At 41.5% G+C, this 24060-nt stretch overlaps 1 protein-coding gene across 9 annotated transcripts in view; it reads left to right on the forward strand.

The window, feature by feature from the left end:
• MSI1 (musashi RNA binding protein 1) overlaps positions 1-23820 on the forward strand; it is a 51539-nt gene extending 27719 nt beyond the window's left edge. For 2 of the 9 annotated variants that reach the window (XM_073629310.1, XM_073629304.1), the window contains exons 8-16: positions 1489-1571; positions 6113-6230; positions 11432-11491; positions 11976-12056; positions 12355-12411; positions 19439-19495; positions 19809-19963; positions 20470-20531; positions 22531-23820. In XM_073629310.1, coding sequence (XP_073485411.1) covers positions 1489-1571; positions 6113-6230; positions 11432-11491; positions 11976-12056; positions 12355-12411; positions 19439-19495; positions 19809-19963; positions 20470-20511 — 653 coding nt within the window. In that variant the 3' untranslated portion in view covers positions 20512-20531; positions 22531-23820. The remainder of the gene's footprint in view (positions 1-1488; positions 1572-6112; positions 6231-11431; positions 11492-11975; positions 12057-12354; positions 12412-19438; positions 19496-19808; positions 19964-20469; positions 20532-22530) is intronic. The other 7 variants (XM_073629305.1, XM_073629306.1, XM_073629308.1 and 4 more) reach the window with 7 other exon arrangements.
• The last annotated feature ends 240 nt before the right edge of the window (positions 23821-24060 follow it).

The following is a 24060-nucleotide window of genomic DNA, read 5'->3' on the forward strand; positions in this document are numbered from 1 at the left end:
TTATGGGATAAGCTCCTGTAACTGGGATAACATATTGAGAATTAGCGGTCAAATGGTAGCACTAATATCCTAAAAGTCCAGGCATGGCTTGGACACCCCACATAGCCCACATCGTCACGAGGTCACCAAATCAGGAAGAGACAAAACACCAGCATGGATTTCACACACATGTATGAGAGGTGAACGTCACAGAGGGGAGCAAAGTTTCCAAAGGTCCAGGGCAGGATAAAATCAGTTCTGTGACCTTTTCCTCAGCACCACTCCAAACTTAAGAAATCCTCCTTTGAAATCTGCTGTTTATCTGCAGCCTTCTCTTCTCCACATCTGTGCAAAGTGCAGAATTATTATGCTTGTCTGAGAGTTCAGAAAAAAAAAAATCTCTGGTGTTTTGTCTCTTGCTGATTTGGCGACCTCGTGACGATGTGGGCTATGTGGGGTGTCCAAGCCATGCCTGGACTTTTAGGATATTAGTGCTACCATTTGACCGCTAATTCTCAATATATTATCCCAATGACAGGAGCTTATCCCATACTATAAGGAGACATCAGGTTTTAGCCTTTCTCATTGGTGTTGGTCCATGAAGGATTCGATTCCAGTATAGTAGCCCACCTAATAGTGTTTGGAGATACAAGGCAATTTTATAGCTCCTTTGTGGTAAGTGCGTTACCAACAGGGACCACTTGAGCACAAGGTTTCTTTTGGTGACGGTATTCAGGCTTTGAGGCTTCCCTAAGATTCTGAGGGGTCACGGAGCACCACATCTTCCCTAAGGACTTTATTTGGGCTCTCCACACACAAACATCAATTCATATGTGACAATTTGGTTGTGCTTTAATTGCCCTAAATACTCCTAGTTATTTTTTAGTGCTGTTAATGCTGAGATGATTATTTCTTATTTTTTGATCTTTGCATTTTTATTAGTTGATTATAAGACCTTAATTAGGACCCTTCCTCACTCTTCACATGGGTGACACTCTGTACTGCCCCTCTGAATAGGAATCTGTAGTGGCCAGGGGTGATAAAAACAGGGGGTTATCCACGTTTTTACTGCCCTCCTAAACTGTGCAATGGTGGCCAGAGAAGGTAATACATATTATACATGCATTATGTTTTACCCCCTTTGGCCACCACTGTGCAGTTTATGTGGGTAGTCATGGGAGCTGCAAAAACATGGATAAACTGCCTATTTTTCCACCCACGGCCTCTGTGTGAAAGAGGCCATAGAGTAAGCCTCTGTACTATCTCCTCGTGCATTTTTATTAAAAATGTATTCACCTCCATGCTTCCCTAACTTTCCTGACATTACCAAGGTTGGTAATAAATAAAAGATGCAACTGTATAGCCCAATGCTCCTAAATGCACTGGATATTGCAAATATTTATAATCTCACCTACCTTTGCCAGCCAGGATGTTCTCACCAGGTTCACCATTTCCTTTTGTTTTTAAATTAGTATGGCTCAGTTCCACTTTTCATTTATATAATTGCAGGGTTTGGCTTTGTTACCTTCGAAGGAGAAGATATTGTGGAAAAAGTCTGTGAAATCCACTTCCATGAGATCAACAATAAGATGGTAAGCAAAAATATCCAAGTGTATGAACAGGTAGGGGTCTATATTAAATAAAAAAAACATTTGTTAGACAAGCGTGACAAGCATTCCCTGAATTTTGAATGCACCAATTCCCTGAATGCACCAATTTTCCCTGAATTTTACATAATGCTATGACTTTGTATGATCGTCAGCTCCATCTAGTGGTCAGAATCCAGTATATTTCTCTGAAATACCTCAATTAGAAAATATGCAACATTTTGGTCACTAGATGGAGGCAGTGATCATAGGAAGTCATAGAAGTAGAGAAAATACAGGGAAAATGTGTGCAACCTTTCCCATTTATTTGTGACATTTGTCCATTAGACTGGACCTAATGGATTGAGCTAGAGAACCACCTCTGGAATAGACTTTTCATAAGGATAGAGATAGCATTTGGATAAGGTTTTCTAAGCAATCATCCCCCTCCTCCAAAAACATAAAAAAGGAGATTAGCCAGAGTTGTCTGCTGGGGTCAGGAGGCATGATCACATATAGAAGTTGGACAGTGTAGCTTAGAGAAGTGTCAAAACAAAAGGATATTGAAGTATGCAAGCTCCAAGCTGCTCTGACAGTTACTTGGCTGTGTCAAACGTTTGCCATCTCATTGCAATGTACAGTATCTCACAAAAGTGAGTACACCCCTCATATTTTTGTAAATATGTTATATCTTTTGATGTGACAACACTGAAGAAATGACACTTTGCTACAATGTAAAGTAGTGAGTGTACAGCTTGTATAACAGTGTAAATTTGCTGTCCCCTCAAAATAACTCAACACACAGCCATTAATGCCTAAACCCTGCCAACAAAAGTGAATATACCCCTAAGTAAAAATGTCCAAATTGGGCCCAGTTAGCCATTTTCCCTCCCCATTGTCATGTGACTTGTTAGTGTTACAAGGTCTCAGGTGTGAATGGGGAGCAGGTGTATTAAATTTGGTTTTATCGCTCTCACTCTCTCATGCTGGTAACTGGATGTTCAGCATGGCACCTCATGGCAAAGAACTCTCTGAGGATCTGAAAAAAAATAATTGTTGCTCTACATAAAGATGGCCTAGGGTATAAGAAGATTGCCAAGACCCTGAAGCTGAGCTGCAGCACGGTGGCCAAGACCATACAGCAGTTTAACAGGACAGGTTCCACTCAGAACAGGTCTTGCCATGGTCGACCAAAGAAGTTGAGTACACATACTCACCGTCATATCCAGAGATTGTCAGAAATCGACGTATGAGCGCTGCCAGCATTGCCGCAGATGTCGAAGGGGTGGGGGGTCAGCCTGTCAGTGCTCAGACCATACACCGTGCACTGCATCAAATCAGTCTGCATGGTTGCTGTCCCAGAAGGAAGCCTCTTCTAAAGATGATGCACAAGAAAGCCTGCAAACAGTTTGCTGAAGACAAGCAGACTAAGGACATGGAATATTGCACCCATGTCCTGTGGTCTGATGAGACCAAGATAAACTTATTTGGTGCAGATGGTGTCAAGTGTGTGTGGCGGCAACCAGGTGAGGAGTACAAAGACAAGTGTGTCTTGCCTACAGTCAAGCCTGGTGGTGGGAGTGTCATGGTCTGGGGCTGCATGGGTGCTGCTGGCACTGGGGAGCTACAGTTCATTGAGGGAATCATGAATGCCACCATGTACTGTAACATACTGAAGCAGAGCATGGTCCCCTCCCTTCAGAGACTGCAGGGCAGTATTCCAACATGATAACAACCACAAACATGCATCCAAGATGACCACTGCCTTGCTAAAGAAGCTGAGGGTAAAGGTGGTGGACTGGCCAAGCATGTCTCCAGACCTAGACCCTATGGGGCATCCTCAAAGGTGGAGGAGTGCAAGGTCTCTAACATCCACCAGCTCTGTGATGTCATCATGGAGGAGTGGAAGAGGACTCCAGTGGCAACCTGTGAAGCTCTGCTGAACTCCATGCCTAAGAGGGTTAAGACAGTGCTGGAAATAATGGTGGCCACACTAAATATTGACACTTTGGACCATATTTGGACATTTTCAATTAGGGGTTACTCACTTTTGTTGCCAGCAGAATAGACATTTATGGCTGTGTGTTGAGTTATTTTGAGGGGACAGTACATTTACACTGTTATACAAGCTGTACACTCACTATTTTACATTGTAGCAAAGTGTCATTTCTTCAGTGTTGTCACATGAAAAGATATAATAAAATATTTACAGAAATGTGAGGGGTGTACTCAACTTTTGTGAGATAGTGTGTAAAAAACTTTTTCTTGGTAAAGTGGGGAAGGTTTAGATCAGGGGTAGGCAACCTTGGGGCCCTCCAGCTGTTGCAGACTTACATGTCCCATCATGCCCCTGGGAGTAATTGTAACTGCCAGCCTTACAATACCTCATGGGAAATGTAGTTCCATAACAGCTGGAGGGCCTCGGGTTGCCTACCCCTGGTTTAGATCCTCTACAAATGTTTATTACTGTTTTTGACCAACTGGGTTGGTTCACCTCTTTATTTGTCCTAGTAGACATTGTTTCGTCTTTTTATTTCTCCTAGTAGACATTGTCACTGAGATAGAAAGCAAGGGGAAATCCAACATTTTAGAGTTGTCATGAAAGCAAAAGGCAAAAATAATTTCATAAGGATTTTTAAACCTTTTCTATACAATCCCAAAAAAGTTTTGGCTTTACACTTTAAAGAAATCCTGTCACCATACTATTAATTTCAACAAAAATCTTCCCATAAGATTTTCACGTGACCTGTAAAGGTCCCCCTTGTGTAGACATCCAAAAGATCTAAGGCTGCTCCTGGGCGCCACCATGTTGTATTTGATGTCAGCAGCCTTAGCTGACTCAGAACTGTCACTTGTCACTATAGCAGGAGTCAGTAACCTACGGCCCGCCACCACTAAATGTCCGGCCCATCAGTGCACGTGATGATTTCATGTGCACCTGGCCCGCGGACATTTTAACCCTGGTTGCTTTCCTGGGATAACAACCAATGTGGCTAAGAAGCCGCTCGGCTGTTATCCCAAGCAGCGGAAGGGGACTCCCCCCCCCCCCCCCCCCCCCTCCACGGCTCTCCCGTTCCACCGCGAGGCCCCAGTGACCAGCCAGCACATTTGCCGGCTGGCCGGAGATCCGAATGAAGACAGAATTAGCTTCGATCGGGTCTCGGATCTAGTAACCTGAAAGGGGCGTGTCATGCATCACTTCCGGTTTACAGAAGACTTAAAGGCGCCAAATTTAAAAAAAACGACAGCATTCAAAACAGCCTTTTGGCTGTTTTGAATGATTTTAAGCATTCACATCCCTTCACATCTTGTCTCATAACCACAAGAGGAAGTGAGGGAATCCCTGGTTGTCACCAGGGTCACCAGTACCAGTGTCCCCATTAGAAGATATCTCCACTATTCCTGTTCTGGGGACAACCCAAAATTTGGGATTTTCTTTTACTTTCCATGATACTGGTAAACAGGATAAATAGAGAGGGTGAATTTCCCTAAAAGGGGCACAGAGAGCAATAAAAACCTGACAGGTGTTCTAATACCTTACCACTCTATCCAAAAAGAAAAAGTTTTGCCTTTATTTATAACTTAATGATTTAAGTAAGTGACAGGGTCCCTTTGAGACAGGACTTTTTTCACTTTTCTTCTAGTATTTGTGATTTTTGTATCATTCTTTTGTGCCACACTTATTTATGTACATACATACATGCTATTCCAAGGGCCACTACTGTAAATTAGTAAGGCCTCATTCACATTTGTGAAAGCAGCTGTTAGGGATTACATGTAGGAGACCCAGGGTTGGTTCCTGGCGATTAGCTGCAGGTGGAAGCAGTTAGAGGCTGACAGCTCCTGCAGCTAATCGCAGCTGTTTGCAGGTAATCGCTCGTAAAGAGATTACTTGCAAACGACCACTACAAGAGCGATTACATTGAGCATCTGCAAATAGCTGCAGGAGCTGTCAGCGTCCATTTGCTTTTAGTGGGTCTAAAGGTAACAATATATATTAAAAAAATGGCTTAATGAAAATACATGCATTGCTTCATCTCAGCCTAATGTTCCTTATACTCGTGGGGGTTGCTGTTCTACATTTGATTGTCTGAGGTCCTATCTCTCATTAGCTTTGTGACCGCACTATGCATTAATGATGCTAAAACACCATAAAAATTCCACTATAGTAATGACTAATTGACCTTTACGATGCCGAACTGTTTATGAAAAGTTTCAATAACTTATTTTGTAGTGGGTGGTGCGGGTTTTAACGGGTGACACCACAAAGAGCTAATAGGTGGAATGGTGTATGTAATGTGTGAATATCGCACATTTTTCAACAATTATACAGTTTGGTGCAGAATCCATAACATTTAGTGGGGAATTTCTAGAATAAAGTGCAGGATATTAAGCCTAGAAGTGTCCAAACTGGTATGAGGTCTGACTGGTGAAATAGGGGCATAGATGTGTGTTTATTAACACTTTGCAGTCACCCTTTTTTAAGTGCTATCCTTTAAATATGTGACTGATATGTTTTTAATATATGGTATGTTTTCCTCCTTTAGGTTGAATGTAAGAAGGCACAACCTAAGGAGGTGATGTCTCCAACAGGCTCTGTACGGGGACGCTCCAGAGTGATGCCATATGGAATGGATGCTTTCATGCTTGGCATCGGCATGCTAGGTGATTGTAAAAGGCGGTTGGGGTAGTAGTCTTTGATGTGGTTGTAATCTTGCTAAAAAAAAGAAAAAACAACCTACAAGATAAAGGCATAATGTGCTAGTATAAACAAGGCCAAGGATAAATCCAGTGGATTTATCCTTGGCCTTCTTTATACCTGTTGTTAGCCTTCCAATGCTTCTTACTGCGATAGCCAGCTATAGATGGGGGCAAGTGGCGTCTTTTTTGTATAATGAGCTAGCATGCATCGCATACTAACTCATTATGAAATACTTACCTTAGAACGAAGCAGTACAGCAGTTCACATACACTCCGACGCTGTGATTGGCCTGGAGACGTGATGACGTCACGGCACAGCTACTTGAGAAACGGCACGAGTGAGCCGTTTCTTCAGTACGCATGTGCCGATAAAGTTTGAACATGTGGATACATTGAATATCTCCCAAATGGTGCAAGTTTAGGAGATATTCACGGTACCTACAGGTAAGCCCTATTATAGGCTTACCTGTAGGTAAAAGTGGTGTAACACTTTTTAAATTGTAAAACAGGAGCCAGGATTTCACCTGCTGGTCACAGCTGAATATTACAACAAAACAGATTTTATAAAGGGCATCCATAAGCTGACCATACACTGTTATGACTCACACCCACGTGGCACTGCCAGCTTGACAGAAGTCATTTACTTAATCAACTTTTGTTAAAGGTGTCACTCCAAAAATGTTCAGCTGATCGGTGCCTGCAGCAAATTAGCTGCAAGCACTGTTCAGGTATTCTGACAGCTGGCCTTTGCAGATATTAGAATACAATAGCCTGGACAGAGAGATTCATCTATCCGTGGTGTTAGCATTAATGGGAAATCTATTAGTGTATGGCCAATTATAACCTTTTACATGTTTTGTCTTTTAGATGAAAAACGTATATATATATATATATATATATATATATATCTCAATCATATATTCGTATTATATATGCCAGTGGTTCTCAACCCCTGTCCTCAGGACCCACCAACAGGCCAGGTTTGCAAGATAATTGAAATACATCACAGGTGATATCATTTGCTGCTCAGTGATTGCAGTATTCTAGTCTGCATCCCGTAATACATAAAATCTGGCCTGTTAGCGGGTCCTGAGGACAGGAGTTGAGAACCACTGATATATGCAGTCCCAGTTTTTTTCTTAGTTATACATAAACCTGTCAGCCCTGGCAGACTGAATGAAAACAATAGTCTGTCTATGTTGCTAACTGATCTTATCTCAGCAGTAAGGCTGACCACATTCCCAGATATATCTTTTCTAAAGGGAGAGTTTACAAATGTGTACATGAAATTGCATTACAAGAAAATTAACTTTGGTTATGTTTACAGGCTCCACTATATAGTTAAATTCTGAATGATAAAATGTTTTGTATATGAAGTTTTTTTTAACATATGAATCTGCCAAGTGCATGCATATTAGATTTTAATTTAAAGCCATCAATATTTAATGAAATGAAATTACGGCCTTGCTAGAAACTGTTTTGTGTCAAAGCTATCCACGTAATTACGTTTTTTTTAAAGTGTTGCTAGCGTCATTTAATGTTTACAGTAAACTTATGGCTTTCAGGATGCTGTTCTTTCCTATAGCATTACCGACATTAGTGTAGTGATTTGTAGTACTAATTACAGGGCTGATACTACTGTCTACCTGGCACCCAGATCTGAGGTATAAGGACCCATGCACATGGCTGATTAGGGCTGTTCGCCTCCCAGACCAGTGTAATTCTGCAGCGGGCACAGTCAGGTGCTCCTGTACAGCCACAGATAGAATGCCTGTACAAATCAGTGGCAGGCTGACATTGTCCGCAAAGCAGTTACCTGTGGTTAGGTAGAGATGTGCGCCCCTGGATGTCCCTAACTGCAGCTAATCACTCCGTGTGTGATAACATGCGGACAGCCACAGACAATGTCAGTCTGTCATTCATTTGTAAAGACTTATTGTCCTTGGCTACTTGGAAACATCTGGCCATATGTGCCGCAGAAATACCCTGATCTGGTCGTGTACAACTCTAATCAGCTAAGTCAGACACACACATTGCAATCTGATTGTACAATCTCCTTTAGATGTATTAACACCCATGTTGTGCAATGGCCTACCTGACCGAATGAGTTGATTCTTTAGGTAAGCCGTTTATCTACATGGTTGTTAGGTAATCTAAGGAAACTTGTACAATGTACTTTACAATTAGAATGTAACAATGTGTGGCCTTTTTAACTGGAACTCCTTACAGATAAAGGCACGAATGAATGCAGCGCTGTAATCAGTAATACAATAATACCTTGGATTACAAGCATAATGAGTTACAGAAGCATGCTTGTAATCCAAAGCACTCGTTTATCAAAGCGAGTTTCCCCATAGGAAATAATGGAAACTCAGAAAATTTGTTTCCACAGCATCTGCTGGTCTATGCAGTACTGTATGTCGCCAGAGGTTCGGGGGCGCTGGTGTATGCAGTACCGCATGTGGCCAGAGGTGCGGGGGCGCTGGTGTATGCAGTACCACATGTGGCCAGAGGCGCGGGGGGCACTGGTGTATGCAGTACCGCATGTGGCCAGAGGTGCAGAGGCGCTGGTGTATGCAGTACCGCATGTGGCCAGAGGTGCGGGGGCGCTGGTGTATGCAGTACCGCATGTGGCCAGAGGTGCGGGGGCGCTGGTGTATGCAGTACCGCATGTGGCCAGAGGTGCGGGGGCGCTGGTGTATGCAGTACCACATGTGGCCAGAGGCGCGGGGGGCACTGGTGTATGCAGTACCGCATGTGGCCAGAGGTGCAGAGGCGCTGGTGTATGCAGTACCGCATGTGGCCAGAGGTGCGGGGGCGCTGGTGTATGCAGTACCACATGTGGCCAGAGGGGCGGGGGCACCGGACACACTCGGAGACACTCATGATCTGAGTTTCTCTGAGCGTCACCGGCACCCCCGCACCTTTGACCAAATGCGGTACTGCACACCCCAGCGGCTTGAATTCTGCTCGTCTTGCGAGACAACGCTCGCAAATCGAGTCAGGATTTTTTTTTAAAAAATAGCTCGTATTGCGAAATGCTCGTAAACCACGTTACCCCCAATCCGAGGTTCCACTGCACATCATTAAACAGATTTTTTTTAATGCAAGTAATGCATTTTTGTGATACCCGAATTTGACTTGGTATTAGCCTCTTGCAGTCTAATGCACAGCAGAGCTCAGAGAAAGAGTGGGAGAAGCAGCACAAGGGTCACAGCGAAATGGATTAAACAGTATTCTTCTGATCCTTTCACTGTTCAGTTAAAGGGTGGGGAGAGGACTAAATAAATATAAACCTGCAGCAGGGAAAGACTGCTTCTCCTCCCCTGCTAGATAGGGCTGTGTTGTAGGGCAGACCTGTGAAAATCTCAGGACTGGATGAACAGAAATACAAATCCTTTGGAGGGCAAAATAGCTCCCATATATGTAAGGCTGCTGTTAAAAATCATGAGGCCCCCCGCACAGCCTACTTGAGAGTGCCACCTCCCCCTGCGAAAATATCAGATTTTGTTTTCGCTAAAATGCCACGGTCACGATGCTATGCTTCGCCTCCATGGCAAAAATGATATCCCATGATTTAAGATGCATTCAACTGAATAGCGCTGCTCTGCAAGCGCCCCACAACTGCATGCAAAGCTTGCGGTATGCTAGTGTGGTGGTAAAGCAGGCATTGAGGAGGCAATATGTTTCCTCACCACCTGTCAAATGCTCTCTGGAGAGCGATCCAAATGCTGACTGTTCTTTGGAGAGCAAAGCACATTTGAACACGCCCTTCATTTTTTTAAATTATTTTTTAGAATTTAAATTTTTTTTTACATTTTTTGGGGAATTTTAGTTTTTCTTTATTTATATTTTGGGCTCATGCACACGGGACATTTTAAAAACAGCAGCGTTTAGGCTCATTTTTACATTAGCGTTTTTGCGCGTTTTCCCACGTTGGCGTTTTTGCACGTTTTTTATTAAAAACACTCTCTATAATGTAAAAACGTCAAAGGCGGCTAAACACAGCTTGGTGCTTTTAGACACGTCTTTTGATGTTTTTTATTTTTACAGCTCGTTTTAACTGCTCCTGAAAGCACAGGCTGGCTGTTTTTTTTTTTTTTACTGCCACTAAACGCTTGTGCCTCCAAACGCCTCTGACAGTTTATGTGTGCATGGACAGATAGGCTAACATGGAGAGGCTTTTAGAGGCAGTTAAAAAAACGTCAGATGCCCCTAACAGCAGCTGTAAAAACATCCTGTGTGCATGAGCCCTTTAACTTTTTTCTTTAAACTGCCCTGTAGGGGGGCCTTTGGTGAAATATCAGGGGTCTAAATAGAGACAGAGAAGGGACTGAGGACAGGGCTTCATCTGTCCCTTTCTCTGCAGCCTAAGCTGCACTGAATAGTGAATGAATGGGAAGTGCTCTATGCTGAGGGGTTTCCTGGTAATTCACATACTGAAGCATAGTAAACCCACTTTACTATGCTTCAGTGATGAATGAACACAGGAGCGATTGGTACCTATTACTTTCTGTGTTCATTCAGGAAAGGAAGGGGCTGTTTGCATGGAGCTTGACTTCAAAGTGATTGTAAAGGAAAAAATGTATTTAAAAAAATAACAAACATGTCATACTTACCGGCTCTGTGCAGTGGTTTTGCACCGAGCAGTCACAAACCTCTTCTTCTCGGGTCCCTCCCCGTTGCCGAGTGCCCCCATAGCAAGCCGCTTGCTTGGGGGCACTTGTGCATGCTCGCTCCCGAGCTGGTTCTCTGCGTCCATAAGACCCAGAGAGTGTGGCTCAGCCCCACCCCCTCTCCCGCATCATTGGCTGCGACTGACAGGAGCGGGAGCCAATGGCTCCTGCTGCTGCGTCTCAGCCAATCAGGAGGGAGCAACTCGGGAGAGCCTCAGGTCTCGTGCACATCGCTGGATCGAGATCGGGCTTAGGTAAGTTTTATTAGGGGGTCTGAGGGGGGAACTGCACACTGAAAGTTTTTTACCTTCATGCATTTACAACCATTTTAAGCTTAAGGTGTTACTAAACCCACAACAGTAAAATCAGTCTGTATATGCAGTAAAGCATGCTTGTTATACTCACTGTGGAACCTAAGGGGTTAATCCTCTGCATTGTGTAAAACGCCTATTTGATCCTGTCTTCTCTGATCCTCCCCTTCTTCCACAGTCCCCAATCCATCTGCTGATAGAACAGAGCCTTGGAGGCACTCTGCACATGCTCAGTTTGGTGTGTATTGCTAGAGGGTTTTTTTTATTTTCTATTTGGGAGGGTGCATGTGATCAGCACAGGGCCAATCAGCACTGCCCAGACAGAAAGTCAGGGGTCCTGCAGCCTCATAGGACAGTCAGAGGAGAAAGAAAACTCCTACAAGCTTTAACCAGACACTGATAGAAGTCTGCTATATACTGCTGATGAGAAAAGGTAATTTAGCAGCTTATGTTTACTAAAATAATTGCATTTCCATGTTCTGTGTACTATAGGAGAACAGATATAGTGAATGCAGGGTCCTGGGTTTAGTAACACTTTAAGTGTTCTGGGCATCTGTAGATTGGGGAACATTTATGTCTAGCTTAATCTGAAGTTGTAGGAAATAACTAACTCAAGCAAAAGAGTGTAATCAGTTGGACAATTTACATTATTGTAGTAAAAATCAAGATCTGGTACCCGTTTTCTCTTTTTAACGATTGTTTTCTTTGGTGTATTTTCTCAGGATATCCTGGTTTCCAAGCAGCTACATATGCCAGTCGCAGCTACACAGGGATAGCGCCTGGTTATACTTACCAGTTTCCAGGTAATTCAGTAATACAGTATTATATAGCAGTAATTAGATTTGTATAATGTGCATGCTCTTTCTTCCCTTGGTGGGATGCAACTTGGGATTGTTGTCAACCTAGTGGCAGATTAGCCTAAAAACTTCTCTGCTCTTCAGTCTTTGTCCATTCGTGGAATGGTTTTGTAAGCAATACTATATATTTATTTGGATTTTAGTGGCAGTGGGTGGTTTTAAACAGCTATTCCATACTCACTGCCAGTCACATCTGTAGGCTGGACATCTAGCCACTCCTAAGCTGTTTCACATTTCGTTTTAGAATTTCGGGTAGAGAGAACCCCACTCCCGGGCACCCCCGTTCTCCCAGAACTCACAGGTCAGTCCCATTAATTTACTAAACCTCACAGCTGAGGAGAACAAGATGAGCAGAGTAGGAGCTTGGTGGCAGCCATGTGGAGGGACTGAATCTGCCACATCACTGCTGGCCTCTGAGCAGGATTGTCTTCTGAATTCTGTACTTGTGTGTTGGAACTTTGAAGTACCACAAGGCAAACGTTCTACAATGCTGGAGTGATTTATGGTTTACTGATTGAGAATATGTAAGCTTGTACATAAACATGCTTTCCCCATCTCTGCTGTAGGAATTTTGGTGGTATTTTGTGCTTCAGCAAAACATTTCTAATGCAACATATTTTTATACTGTTAAACGTAATGCTACCTGTAAATGTGACATTGCCGTGCCCCTCTTATGTCATGCCATTCACTTTAAGGTCCCATAATCTTTTATATTTCTTTGATAATGGCATATGTTAGACCATTATCTGAAAACTTCCTATTGTCCATAACCATAAGCAGACAACTGGTTTTTAGAATAGAGGTTATTGAAAGCTTGTTTATAAACCAGCCTTACCTTACACCTGTTTTAATTAACTTGTTCACCTCCACTCAAGATCATTCATTAGAATTTTAAATTTGCAGTTCGGTTTCCCGTGAGACAAAGCCCATGTGGTATTTTGTCCTATGTTTCTAAGTGCTTTTTATTGATACGGTAGTACCAACCTGCCCTCCTCTTGCCACAGCCGATTCAGCAACAGCCAGGTAATTCATAGCTGCAACTTGTATAAAGTGAACACTTGTAATGGCAAGAGGAATGCAAAGGGAAAGGGGGTGTGTCAGACTCGGCATTCCTCTCCCCATTGTTTGTCTCGGAAAAGTGACAAGCGATAGCTATGACTCAACTGTCTCCTTCATAGCTGTTGTCAAATTAGCCGTGGCAGAAAGGGAAGGGGGCAGATCGGTACTTATTACTATGGATATAAAGCATTTAGAAACATGGGACAAAGTACTACATGAACGTTGTCCCATAGGGTAGTGGTCATCAACCCTGTCCTCAGGGCCCACTAACAGGCCAGGTTTGCAAGGTATCTGAAATACATCACAGGTGATATCATTTGCTGCTCAGTAATTGCAGTATTCTAGTCTGCATCTCCCCAAAGTAATACATAAAACCTGGCCTGTTAGTGGGCCCTGAGAACAGGGTTGATGACCACTGCCATAGGGGACAGAACTATAAAATAAAAATTATAATGATGGATATTTTTAAAGTGTATATAAACCCCAATATTGAAGTCCCCTTTGGTCTGGTAAATATACAGTTGACAGTTTTTGGTTATATTAGTTCAATAAGTGCAAAAAAATAAATGAAAATACCGGTTGATTCTGCCAGAGCTCCAACATTGTCCTGTGTACACTTGTGTGTTATTTCAAGTAGATTTATCTTCCTGAACAGGTCTGTGAACTACAGAACATCTTTACCCTTTATTATGTAGATAAGGTGAGGGAGAGGTGTCCTGTAGTCCTAACACAGTTCCTGCTCTAGGGTGTCATTAATGCTCCTTCATAGATACAGCTTGGTGAGTGAGCGTCTTCACTGTGGGACAGGCTTTCTCAACCTTTTTAACATGCATGCCCATAAAAAAACTTTCAGAGGAAAACCCCTGTTAATAATTATTGTATCTTCAGGTCACAGTACATTAGCTTGAAGAATATATAAGAATATATGTAATATATAAGCATAAAGGAACAAAGAGTGTGTCTGCTTGTTGTCCACCTAAGACTATTCTATACAACAAAATTATTTCCAGTTATAGAAAAAAAAGGACTGATTAACAGTGACCAAGAAAAGGAACACAGAATGAAAATTGTAGTGTTTTGTGACATGGAGAAGGGCCCCATTATCTTGATGGTTAGTGAAAAAAAGGCGCCCCCTCTTGTTAGGGGACATTGTAGTGCCCCCTAACATTGATGGTCATTTAAATCCTATAAGAAATTGGGGAATAGTGGAGAAGAGCCCCCCTTAGATTGGAACTCAGGTAGAAAAGTACCCTCTTAAATTGTTGGCCATTGGGGTCGACAGACTCTTTTTTACTGGTTGTCAGTGAGAGAAGGGTCAATGTGAAAAAAGCTCCCCTTATAGAGATCCAAAAATATCATTTGTTGGAGCGGTTACTTATCTAAGAGAGGGAAATTGCTGAGTGCTCCAGGAACTACTATCCATTTTTGGAGGCACCCTGGGGTTCCACAGAATCCTGGTTGAGAAGGTATACTCTAGGGCAGGATATGTGTTAACTAGCAAGGTCACCAGATGAAAACAAAGGATAAAAAGCTTGAAAAGAATGCAGCCAACACATCTGGGCTAGGTACTGGTATTCTGCAATACATTACATTTTTGTTCTTGGGTTTATAGGGTTGTGTGGAAATAAGAATTTTAATGTACTAGTGGGATGCTCTAGGTGCAAAATTGTCAGCTGAAAGGCAAGCCTCAAAAAAGTAATGTTTTCACTGTTTTAAAGGAAGCAGGCTTGGATACATTCCTCACAAGTGACCTTGTGGGAGATAACATCTACACACAGCTGAGTGCCTCCAAGCAGACTCTTTCGACAATTTAGTTACATACTCTATTTAAAGTTGTACCATTTATTTTAAGGTCTTAGGTACATATGCCTTTTTTATGAGAAAATCAATATCAGTTTTCACACAACACATGGTGCTTGAAATTTGGGTAGAGCATCTTGTCTGTGTGCTAAAGCTTGCTAGATAATAAACGTAATTGTGGCAGAGCTAGCAGTCGTACTGGAAATGCAATACAATGTGGTTTTCTAATAGCAGAAACTGCGTGTTAAAATTTACTGCACTCTAATGCCTCGTACACACGATCTGACATTCCGACAACAAAATCCATGGATTTTTTCCGACGGATGTTGGCTCAAACTTGTCTTGCATACACACGGTCACACAAATCTTGTCGGAAATTCCGAACGTCAAGAACGCGGTGACGTACAACATGTACGACGAGCCGAGAAAGCTCAATAGCCAGTGCGGCTCTTCTGCTTGGTTCCGAGCATTCGTGGAACTTTGTGCGTGTATACAATTGTGTACACACGATCGGAATTTACGACAACGGATTTTGTTGTCGGAAAATTTGAGATCCAGATCTCAAATTTTGTGTGACGGAAATTCCGATGGAAAATGTCCGATGGAGCCTACATCGCAGTCTTTCTCAACCTTTTTGCCCCAGAGGAATCCTTGAAATAATTTTACTGTCTTGGGGAACCCCTGCTAAAACCAATTTATTGGAGGTTAATGGGAAAAAATGCCCCTTCCATAAGTGGCCAATGGTAAGAATGCCCCACTTTCAGTGGAGGTCAAAATGTCACTCTTAAAGATCGCTGGTGTTATGAAGTTGGCTCTGCCAAGTAGCGTTGGACCCAGATATATGTACAGTAGGTGTCAAATGGGAGGTTAATTAGCCACAGCTCAAGGAACCCCTTTATATCCTCTGAAGAAAACTTAGGGTTCTACAGAACCCTGGTTGAGAATGACTGCTGTAAAGTGTACCTTTGATTTGACCATGCATGGCAAAGCAACAGGTTTGCTTTAATGTTGTCCCTCAGCAGCACATACCTCCCTTTTTCTCCCCTGCTGCTCTGTTCAGTTGCTGGGACCAAGAAAGTATTGTGTGAACTCCAAGTTGCTTGGAGATTACACAGGACTGAGAACTGTCCCAGTGCCTCGATGTTACAGCACTGGCCCAATTACCAAGCACCGTTGTTGTCACATGGGAGGAGGAGAGTGTGTCACATGCTCCATACCTAGAAGTACTGGACATTTTATTTGTTTCTGGAATGGAGGGTCAGGGGAGCGAAGGACATAATAAAGCAAAAATAATAAAGTAAAGGTGCAGGAATGCTGCCTGTTTCCTGTTTTATAGGCAGAACTGAAGTCACAATTTATTTTTACTCAAAAGGAATAGTCAGCGCTAGAGAAAAAGGGAATATTTATGCAGCTAGCAAGTAAGGTAGTCTCCCATCCAAGTACTGACCCTGCTTAGCTTCTGAAATCAGACAAGTGCAATACATAGGCAGCTAGCAAGTAAGGTAAGTGTACAAACCACAAAATAAAGTGCGAAAACAAAAGTGCAGCACCTAAGTGATCAAGAATGAATATAACAATGTATAATCAATATCCAAAATGTAAATAATATATTCATGACAAAAATAACCAACAAAAGCATGACCTTAAAAAGTGCACAACATGTGACTCTTCTTAGTGGTAAATAATACCTTCAACAGTTGTCCGTGTGTAGTATTCATCCAACAGTCCAAATATTTCACCATATGTTGCTCCAAACCACCACCTTTGCACACTCACCAGCTTTTGAGCTGCATCAGAAAGGCAGCAGACAGATGAGTGACTTTCAACATGTATCTCCTTCCAATGCATTTCGAGTGCATGCACATCTTCAGGGTATACTAGAGATTAATTTTTAACTGTCATAAGAATGAATGCTGCTATGTTAGGAATTGCTGCTCTTTGCAGTAGAGTTAAAGTAGAACTAAAGGAAAAAACTTGTTTTTTTTTCAATTTAAATAGAGTAACGGAGGGTTATAACCCACATTGAATGTGCCATTGGTGTCACAATCAGGGGTCAGGCTCGGAAACCAGTAGCTATAGCAGTAGAGGGACTCCCACCGACCAGCAGGGTAGATAAACCAGCAGGTCACCCTGGTAGATGATGCGAGCTCACCTGAGATGCAGAGCCTGAGTACTAACCGGTGTTCACCAAAGCTCCTGATGGCGAAGATGGATTTTGCTGCGTGTTAATACCAGGTCATGGTCCTCAGGATTGCCCCACCAGGAGGTGAGCAAGCAGGGGTCCAGTAGTAGAAGCGTAGATAGTAAACAAGCCAAAGGACGGTAACGAGTGGTAGCAAAAATATGGATGGCAGCAGGGAAGGCAAGAGCGAGATATTGGCCAGAGAGAGCACAATAATCTGGCAAACAGGAAGTACAGAGTCATGACTTAAATCAGGAAGTTCATGGGAGGAGCAAAGAGTTCAAGGTTCAGCAGAAGTCAAGGAACAAGGCAGGGTTATTGAATGGATCAGACAGGGTGCTGTCCAGCATCTCAGGTAGCTCAGCGAGAAGAGTCATTGCCTGACACAGCTGAGGTCCCAGGTTAAAAATCCAGACCCTGACAATTGGGCAGGTTCCTTTCACTTTCTGTCCCATACTCACAACAGGTACTGTTAGAAAAACCCTCCAAACTGAGGTAAATCCTGAGTAGTCACCAGAACTATTGTATGGTAATTGGAACAACTCAAAATTGGGGATTTTTTTTCACTTTCACTCACCATGATAATGGTCACCGGGAAAATTAGAGAGGGTAAATCTCCCTAACAGGGACACAGGAACAGTAAACCTGACAGGTGTTCTATTTATTCACTCTGTCCAAAATTTAAAAAAAAAACAGGTCTTCAGTTGACAGTGGAATCAGACTTGCCAGTCTGTTATGTGATGGCAACTATTTGGAAGTGACCTGTGCTGGTCAGTAGGTAGTTATTTTATCTTCACTTCTACCACAAATTGTAATGTGGCATGTGATAATCAGTGGAAAGTGAAAACACAAAAAAGCTGGCCATAGATGGTTTGAATCTTGGCCAGTTCAGCAGAATCCAGCCAAGATTCAAACCATGTATGGCCAGGCTGATTGATTCTCCGGGAGAACACAATGGCTTCACGGGAGGGATTCCCCCATCGATACTGACAGTGTCAATGGGGTAATTGAGTGATTTTCTATCTGATGGCAGAAAAGAAATATGTTTTGTCTATGTCTGGCTTAAGGTCATAGCTTTATCTTGGATTCTGTTTTTTTTTTTTTAAATAGGGTTTATGGACCATAAACAGCACAAATGTGCTGTAATCCAGGGTAAACATTTTAAATGCCTTTAACCACTTCCCACCCGGCCACTGCATATGTACGGCTGGGTGGGCTCTCTCTCCTTCTGAGTGGACGTTCAGGAACGTCCCTCAGAAGGAGGGGGTTCGCGTGATGCGCTTGTGTCACCCGGACACGGCGCATCTCAGATCAACAGGAGGGCTCTGTGATTGGCCCTCCTGATCACATGATGGCCGTGTCCAATCACAGCTGTCATGTGATGTAAACAAAGAGCCAGTTGCTAGGCGATCGGCTCTCCTCTCCTCACACATTAGTTGTTGGTGAGGAGAGGAGAGCGGATCGCTGCAGCCGGCTGGTGATCAGTGTGTATGAGTTGTTTTTTACAGCTTTTTACAAACTGATCACCAGCATAGGAACAAACAGTGTAATACACAATGTCCCAAAACACGTTCCCACATAGTAAAAACACCTGTCCCCCACATATGTCCCAGTAAAATCACATGTCCCAATGATTATCTGCACACATGTCCGTGATCACCTGCGCACATCTGTACATGATCAATTGCGTACATCTGTCCGTGATCACATGAACCAATTACTATACACTTAACGGGATTTTTGTTACCAAAGACATGTAGCAGAATACATTTTGGCTTAAATTTATGACAAAATTCGATTTTATTGGATTTCTTTTAAAATAGAATAAAGAAAATTGTCATTGAAAACGCGAGATGCTGAAAGCTGAAAATTGGCCTGGGAAGGAAGGGGGCGAAAGTGCCCAGTATTGATGTGGTTAATTTGAATACTGTTAAACAAAACATCTGGTTAAATTATTTGGGTCACAGCATAGGGTTTGACACAATATGATGACACAATCCCCATAGTAATTTACAGTAATTCAGCGGTCTTTAAACCTGCATACCATGGGGAACTGTAGTCTTTTTGTAGGTAAATTATGAATATATATAATATGTTTTACTGCATGCTTTTGTCATGTTTGTTCATAGAAGATCCTCCACTAGTTTCCTCATTTGTTGTTTGTTATTTTTTTTTGCATGCTGTTATGTAGAGATTTTTCTATATCTAAGGCATGTGCATAAAGATTTGCTAAATCTCTGATCCTGCTCTTGTTCTGCTCTAAGTGCTGTTTTCTTTTGTTTTTCAGCCATCCCTCTGACTGCATATGGACCAGTGGCGGCAGCAGCAGCAGCTGTGGTGAGAGGTAATCAGCCTATTAAAGACAATTTCATTAGTTTAGCTTTACTGTGTAAAATAAGGGCTCTTTTGGGTAGTAGCAGAACTGTATACATAAATAATCCATTTTGTAGAAGTTACACTTTAATTCTGACCATGAATGATTTTGTAAATGTGTATCAATGGGTCTAGGTACTATAGCAATGCAGATATATAAAAAAGCATCTAACAAGAATTATGGTTTAGCACAGTTTCTGGGGGAATGTATACAGAGTCGTGGGAGGAGGAGGCAGAGCGTAGGGGGCTCTCTGTAAGATCTACTTTTTTACTTTGTAAACAAGGCTCCACTCCAACCCGCACAGGGGGTTTTCTGGGAACTAGCAGCCCAGGACCAATGGCCGAACTATATGGAGCAGCCAATCAAGAATCGGCAGTCAGCAGCTACATCAGTGCAGCAAGTCCAGCACCTAGCACTGGCTTTGGACACAGCCTTGGGGTAAGTGGATTTGATTTATTATGTGAACTGGTATAAACATGAAAGGATATAAACAATGCTCTCAGAATGTCTAGGCCTTGTAATGCTGTGGTTGTTGCAACATGGTGGACTCAAAGATAACTTTTCCTGAATATCAGCTAGACATTACATGCATGACAAGACTTGGATACATGATGCTTCTCGGATTTGGTGTCCTGATCTCTTGCAGATTTGGCTGTACAGGGATGTGGTCAAATCTTGGAGATCCGAGAGTCTAAATGTTCCTGTAGAAAGACTTGGAATATACATTTTTTTTTTCCAGCAAACAGACCCACTGATTAGTGTACCATGGACGTTCTACCCATGTATTATTGCACATGGTACCAACCAAGTCTGGAATTGAGTTTCTAATATTTTAATGATATCTGTCATATCTCTCAGTAATGTGTATCATATTTTACTCAATATATACTTTTTAGATTGATAGTTTTATAATGTGATTTTTAATAAGAGCTTTTATTGTGCAGGGACCTTTGATTGCCACGGCTTTCACTAATGGATATCATTGAATTTATGGGTCACAGTGAAGGTAAGTAGGATCATATAATTCCATGCTCATAGGAACACAGTAACTACACAGAAAAAGACACATTTAATATTGTTTTTAACTTTTCTGCTCAGTTTATTGCTCTACAATGGGCTACATAATCAGCCATTTTCAGCTAAATGAAGCTCATTATAGGCCTTTACCAGTAATCATCTTTAGAAATACTGGAAAGTAATTGAGCTATATCTATGAAAATATTTGCCCCATGAATCATAGAAGTATTAGTTATTTTTAGTTTTCAGGAGAGTTTATAACCGTGCCTTCCTTTATCTCCTACTATTATTCAACCCAAGCAATATGAATAGTGGATTAATCCCCTTCTGCAAGTACTGTAGTTTCAAAGTAATGATGTATATTGGCATACACACTCTTTAGGGTGGAAGATCTGCTGTTGAGATTGCAAAAAATACAGAGTGTTCTCCCTAAAATCTTTTTTCAGCTGGTTGGGTTGGATTAGCAATGTGATCTATTAACCACTTGCTGCCAAACAACATACTGGTACTTTGCTGCAATTTGAGTGGTTATACAGCTACAGTCATGACCTCAGTATCTTTTTTTTTGGGCCAGCGATGCCCTACTATGTAAAAGCGAGTGGCTAATTAGCAGCTAGACTGCTTTTACACCCCTCCTGACATCCTCAGGTGCCTCTCTGGGCCCTCCCATCCCAACGGTGAGCCCGGGACTGAAGTCAGCAATTCTGCTAGCTGATCATAGAGCTGATCGTTGACAGAAACGTCCCTGATCATCTCTATGGTCTAAGAGACTTGCAGCGACGAGTATTTTGTCACTTCCGGTTTGGGTGGAATGTAAACAATTCATTTTTGAATAGGTTAATCATCTGCTTAAACCGATTTTGGTTTGATCAGATGCTTTTAAGGGCAGATGGGAGATCTGGGGTCTAAAAGACCCCAGATGTCTCAGTAAAGGGGACCTGTCTTGCTTTATTGCTATCACAAGGGATATTTACATTCCTTGTGATATCAATAAAAGTGATTAAAAAATGTAAAGAAACTGTAAAAATAAAAAACTGTAAATAAAATAAATACATTTTAAGAATGCTCACGTGTAAAGGAAAACGCACGCGTTGGTCCCACGTCAGTACATAAACAGTGATCGCAACACACGTGAGATATCGACGTGAACATCAGATCAATAGCAATAATTCTTGCACCAAACCTAATCTAATCTAAAGTGGTAACCTGTAAAGGCTTTTAAAGTGTTGCCTATCGATAATATAATGTATGTAGTTTGTCGCCATTCCACAAGCGTGTGCAATTTTAAAGTGTGACATGTTAGGTATCTATTTACTCTGCATAACACCATCTTTTATATTTTACCAAGCAATTGGGTATTATATTGTGTTTCTGTGCATTCAATAAGTCTATTTTTTCAAAAACAATTATTTGAAAAGAAAATTGCAACACCCACCATATTATTCTCTAGAGCATCTGCTTAAAAATATATAACGTTTGGGGGTTCTAAGTAATTTTCTAGCAAAGAAAAATACTGATTTTTATATGTGAGAGAGAAGTGTCAGAATAGGCCTGGACTTCAAATGGTTAAAAAAAAAATAGGAGGCAGTGTAAAATTTACTGAGAAATCTACTTTGAAAGAGTTATATTTGTTTTGGTGTTTAGTTTTACTATCTTTGTATGAGTCTGAATCTACAGCTTGGTTTTGACCTTATTGTGAGACTTCAGATATCCTGAGACTTGTGACCCAAATGAAGAGTCAGACTTAGACAAAGTAATCGATTTAAAGTCTTTACCAATAACTCCTAGCTCTCACAGTCATGAATCTCCTAGTCATAGATTAGATTTTGGTGGACATTCCAGAAGATCAGACCTCCAGCTGGACAGGGTATATAGTTTGTCTTAAATGTTGGGCAGACCAGTACAGGTTTAGGTGGATCTGGGGTGAATTTTAGTAGTGTTTTTATTAGGAATGTAAAATGTAACTATGACTCCATATCTCTCTACAGGTTTCAGATTGGAAGCTCTTCATGTCTGTGGCTGTCCCTCTCCTCTCAGATTATCAGATGGCCACTCGCCACCTTGTGTTCATGCAGAGTAACTGGTGCCTCCTGCATATTTTTTCCTTTCACCCCAGAACATTTTATTTATTTCATGTTTTTTTTCTTCTCCTTTTTTTCCTTGTTCGTCATTTTTTTTTCCTTTTTCTCATTGTTAGTCTTGTGTTTCCATGATAGATGTCAGGAAAACATATTTCATAACTAGGTAATTTTTGTTCTGGTGGGTTGCTGGGAAATTCCGGTGCAACATGCTGGAGGGAGGGAAGGGATTATATGGTCCAGCTGTCTGGGAATGTGTTTCATTTATTTTTAACTGAAAAAAAAAATATTTTTTATGTAAATTTCGGCTTTTATGACATGAAGTGGACAATGCACAAGAACAAGACAAATGTATATTTTGCTAAATGAAAAACTATTTGTAGAACAGAAATTATTTTAATTTTCTCAAAACTGGTTTGATTTTTTTTTTTTTTCCTCTGTAAAATATGTAAATATTGCAGACTGATTGCTCTGCCACCTCCAGGTCTTTTCTGGCCCCGGCTTCTCCTTTGCCGACTTGGGTCCATACTTTAGCAATATTTTCCTAAAACCTGAATGGATTGACAGGTTTTTTTTTTATAAATTTTTTTGCTACAACTGAGTTCTGTCCACTGGAATAAGCTGGTGCGTCATCAGCGCAGGAGATCGCTGAGCGCCAGCTACATTCTTGGCACAATTTAACTCTTTGAGTGCCACCCTTCTTGGTAATACGGAGGAAGGTATGTGTTTTTATGACAAGCGTACATAGCACAGGTTTCTTTTGGAAACCAGAAGAAAATGTTGACTGTGATAATAAGCATTGTCAATGCATTAGACTTTTAGTTATATAATACATATGTGGGCTGATTTAACCAGGAAAAAAGTGATGTACGGTAACCCATGGCAACCAGTCAAAAACCATTGTTTGTTACCTATTGTTCTGACTATTTCTAAACTAAGAGAAAAAAGGAGATCTGATTGGTTAGTATGTGTCACTGCACTTTGCACATCACAATTGCTTTTACTCTGCCTTAAATGAGCCCAATAGTCTAAAAGAGACTTTAATATTTATATATCCTGGCAACATTTGCAGTCAGGTAGAATCCTTGCAGTGTCAAGGATATCCAAACACTCTGGTACATTCCTACAGTTGGGAAAAAAAAAACATTCCAAATCCCGGATATGTAGTCACTATCTCCTCCATGAGAAAATGTGTGATGGTACATAAAGAGTTAATTGTGAACAGGAGCGCATACAATGCTGTATTGCAAGTTCAAAGCAATAATGTTTGTTACTGCAACTGGAATTTTTTTAAGATAGCAAAAAAAAAAATGAAAAATAAAAACAAAACAAAAAATAAATTCTGAATTTTACTCTGTGTTATTGTTTTCATTTTGGAAAAATTTTGGCTTTCATCTCATTTCCCTTTTCTATATATGTATATTGTGTACAGAAAGTCAT

The sequence above is a fragment of the Aquarana catesbeiana genome, linkage group LG01, assembly GCF_042186555.1.
Source record: "Aquarana catesbeiana isolate 2022-GZ linkage group LG01, ASM4218655v1, whole genome shotgun sequence".
Lineage (NCBI taxonomy): Eukaryota > Metazoa > Chordata > Amphibia > Anura > Ranidae > Aquarana > Aquarana catesbeiana.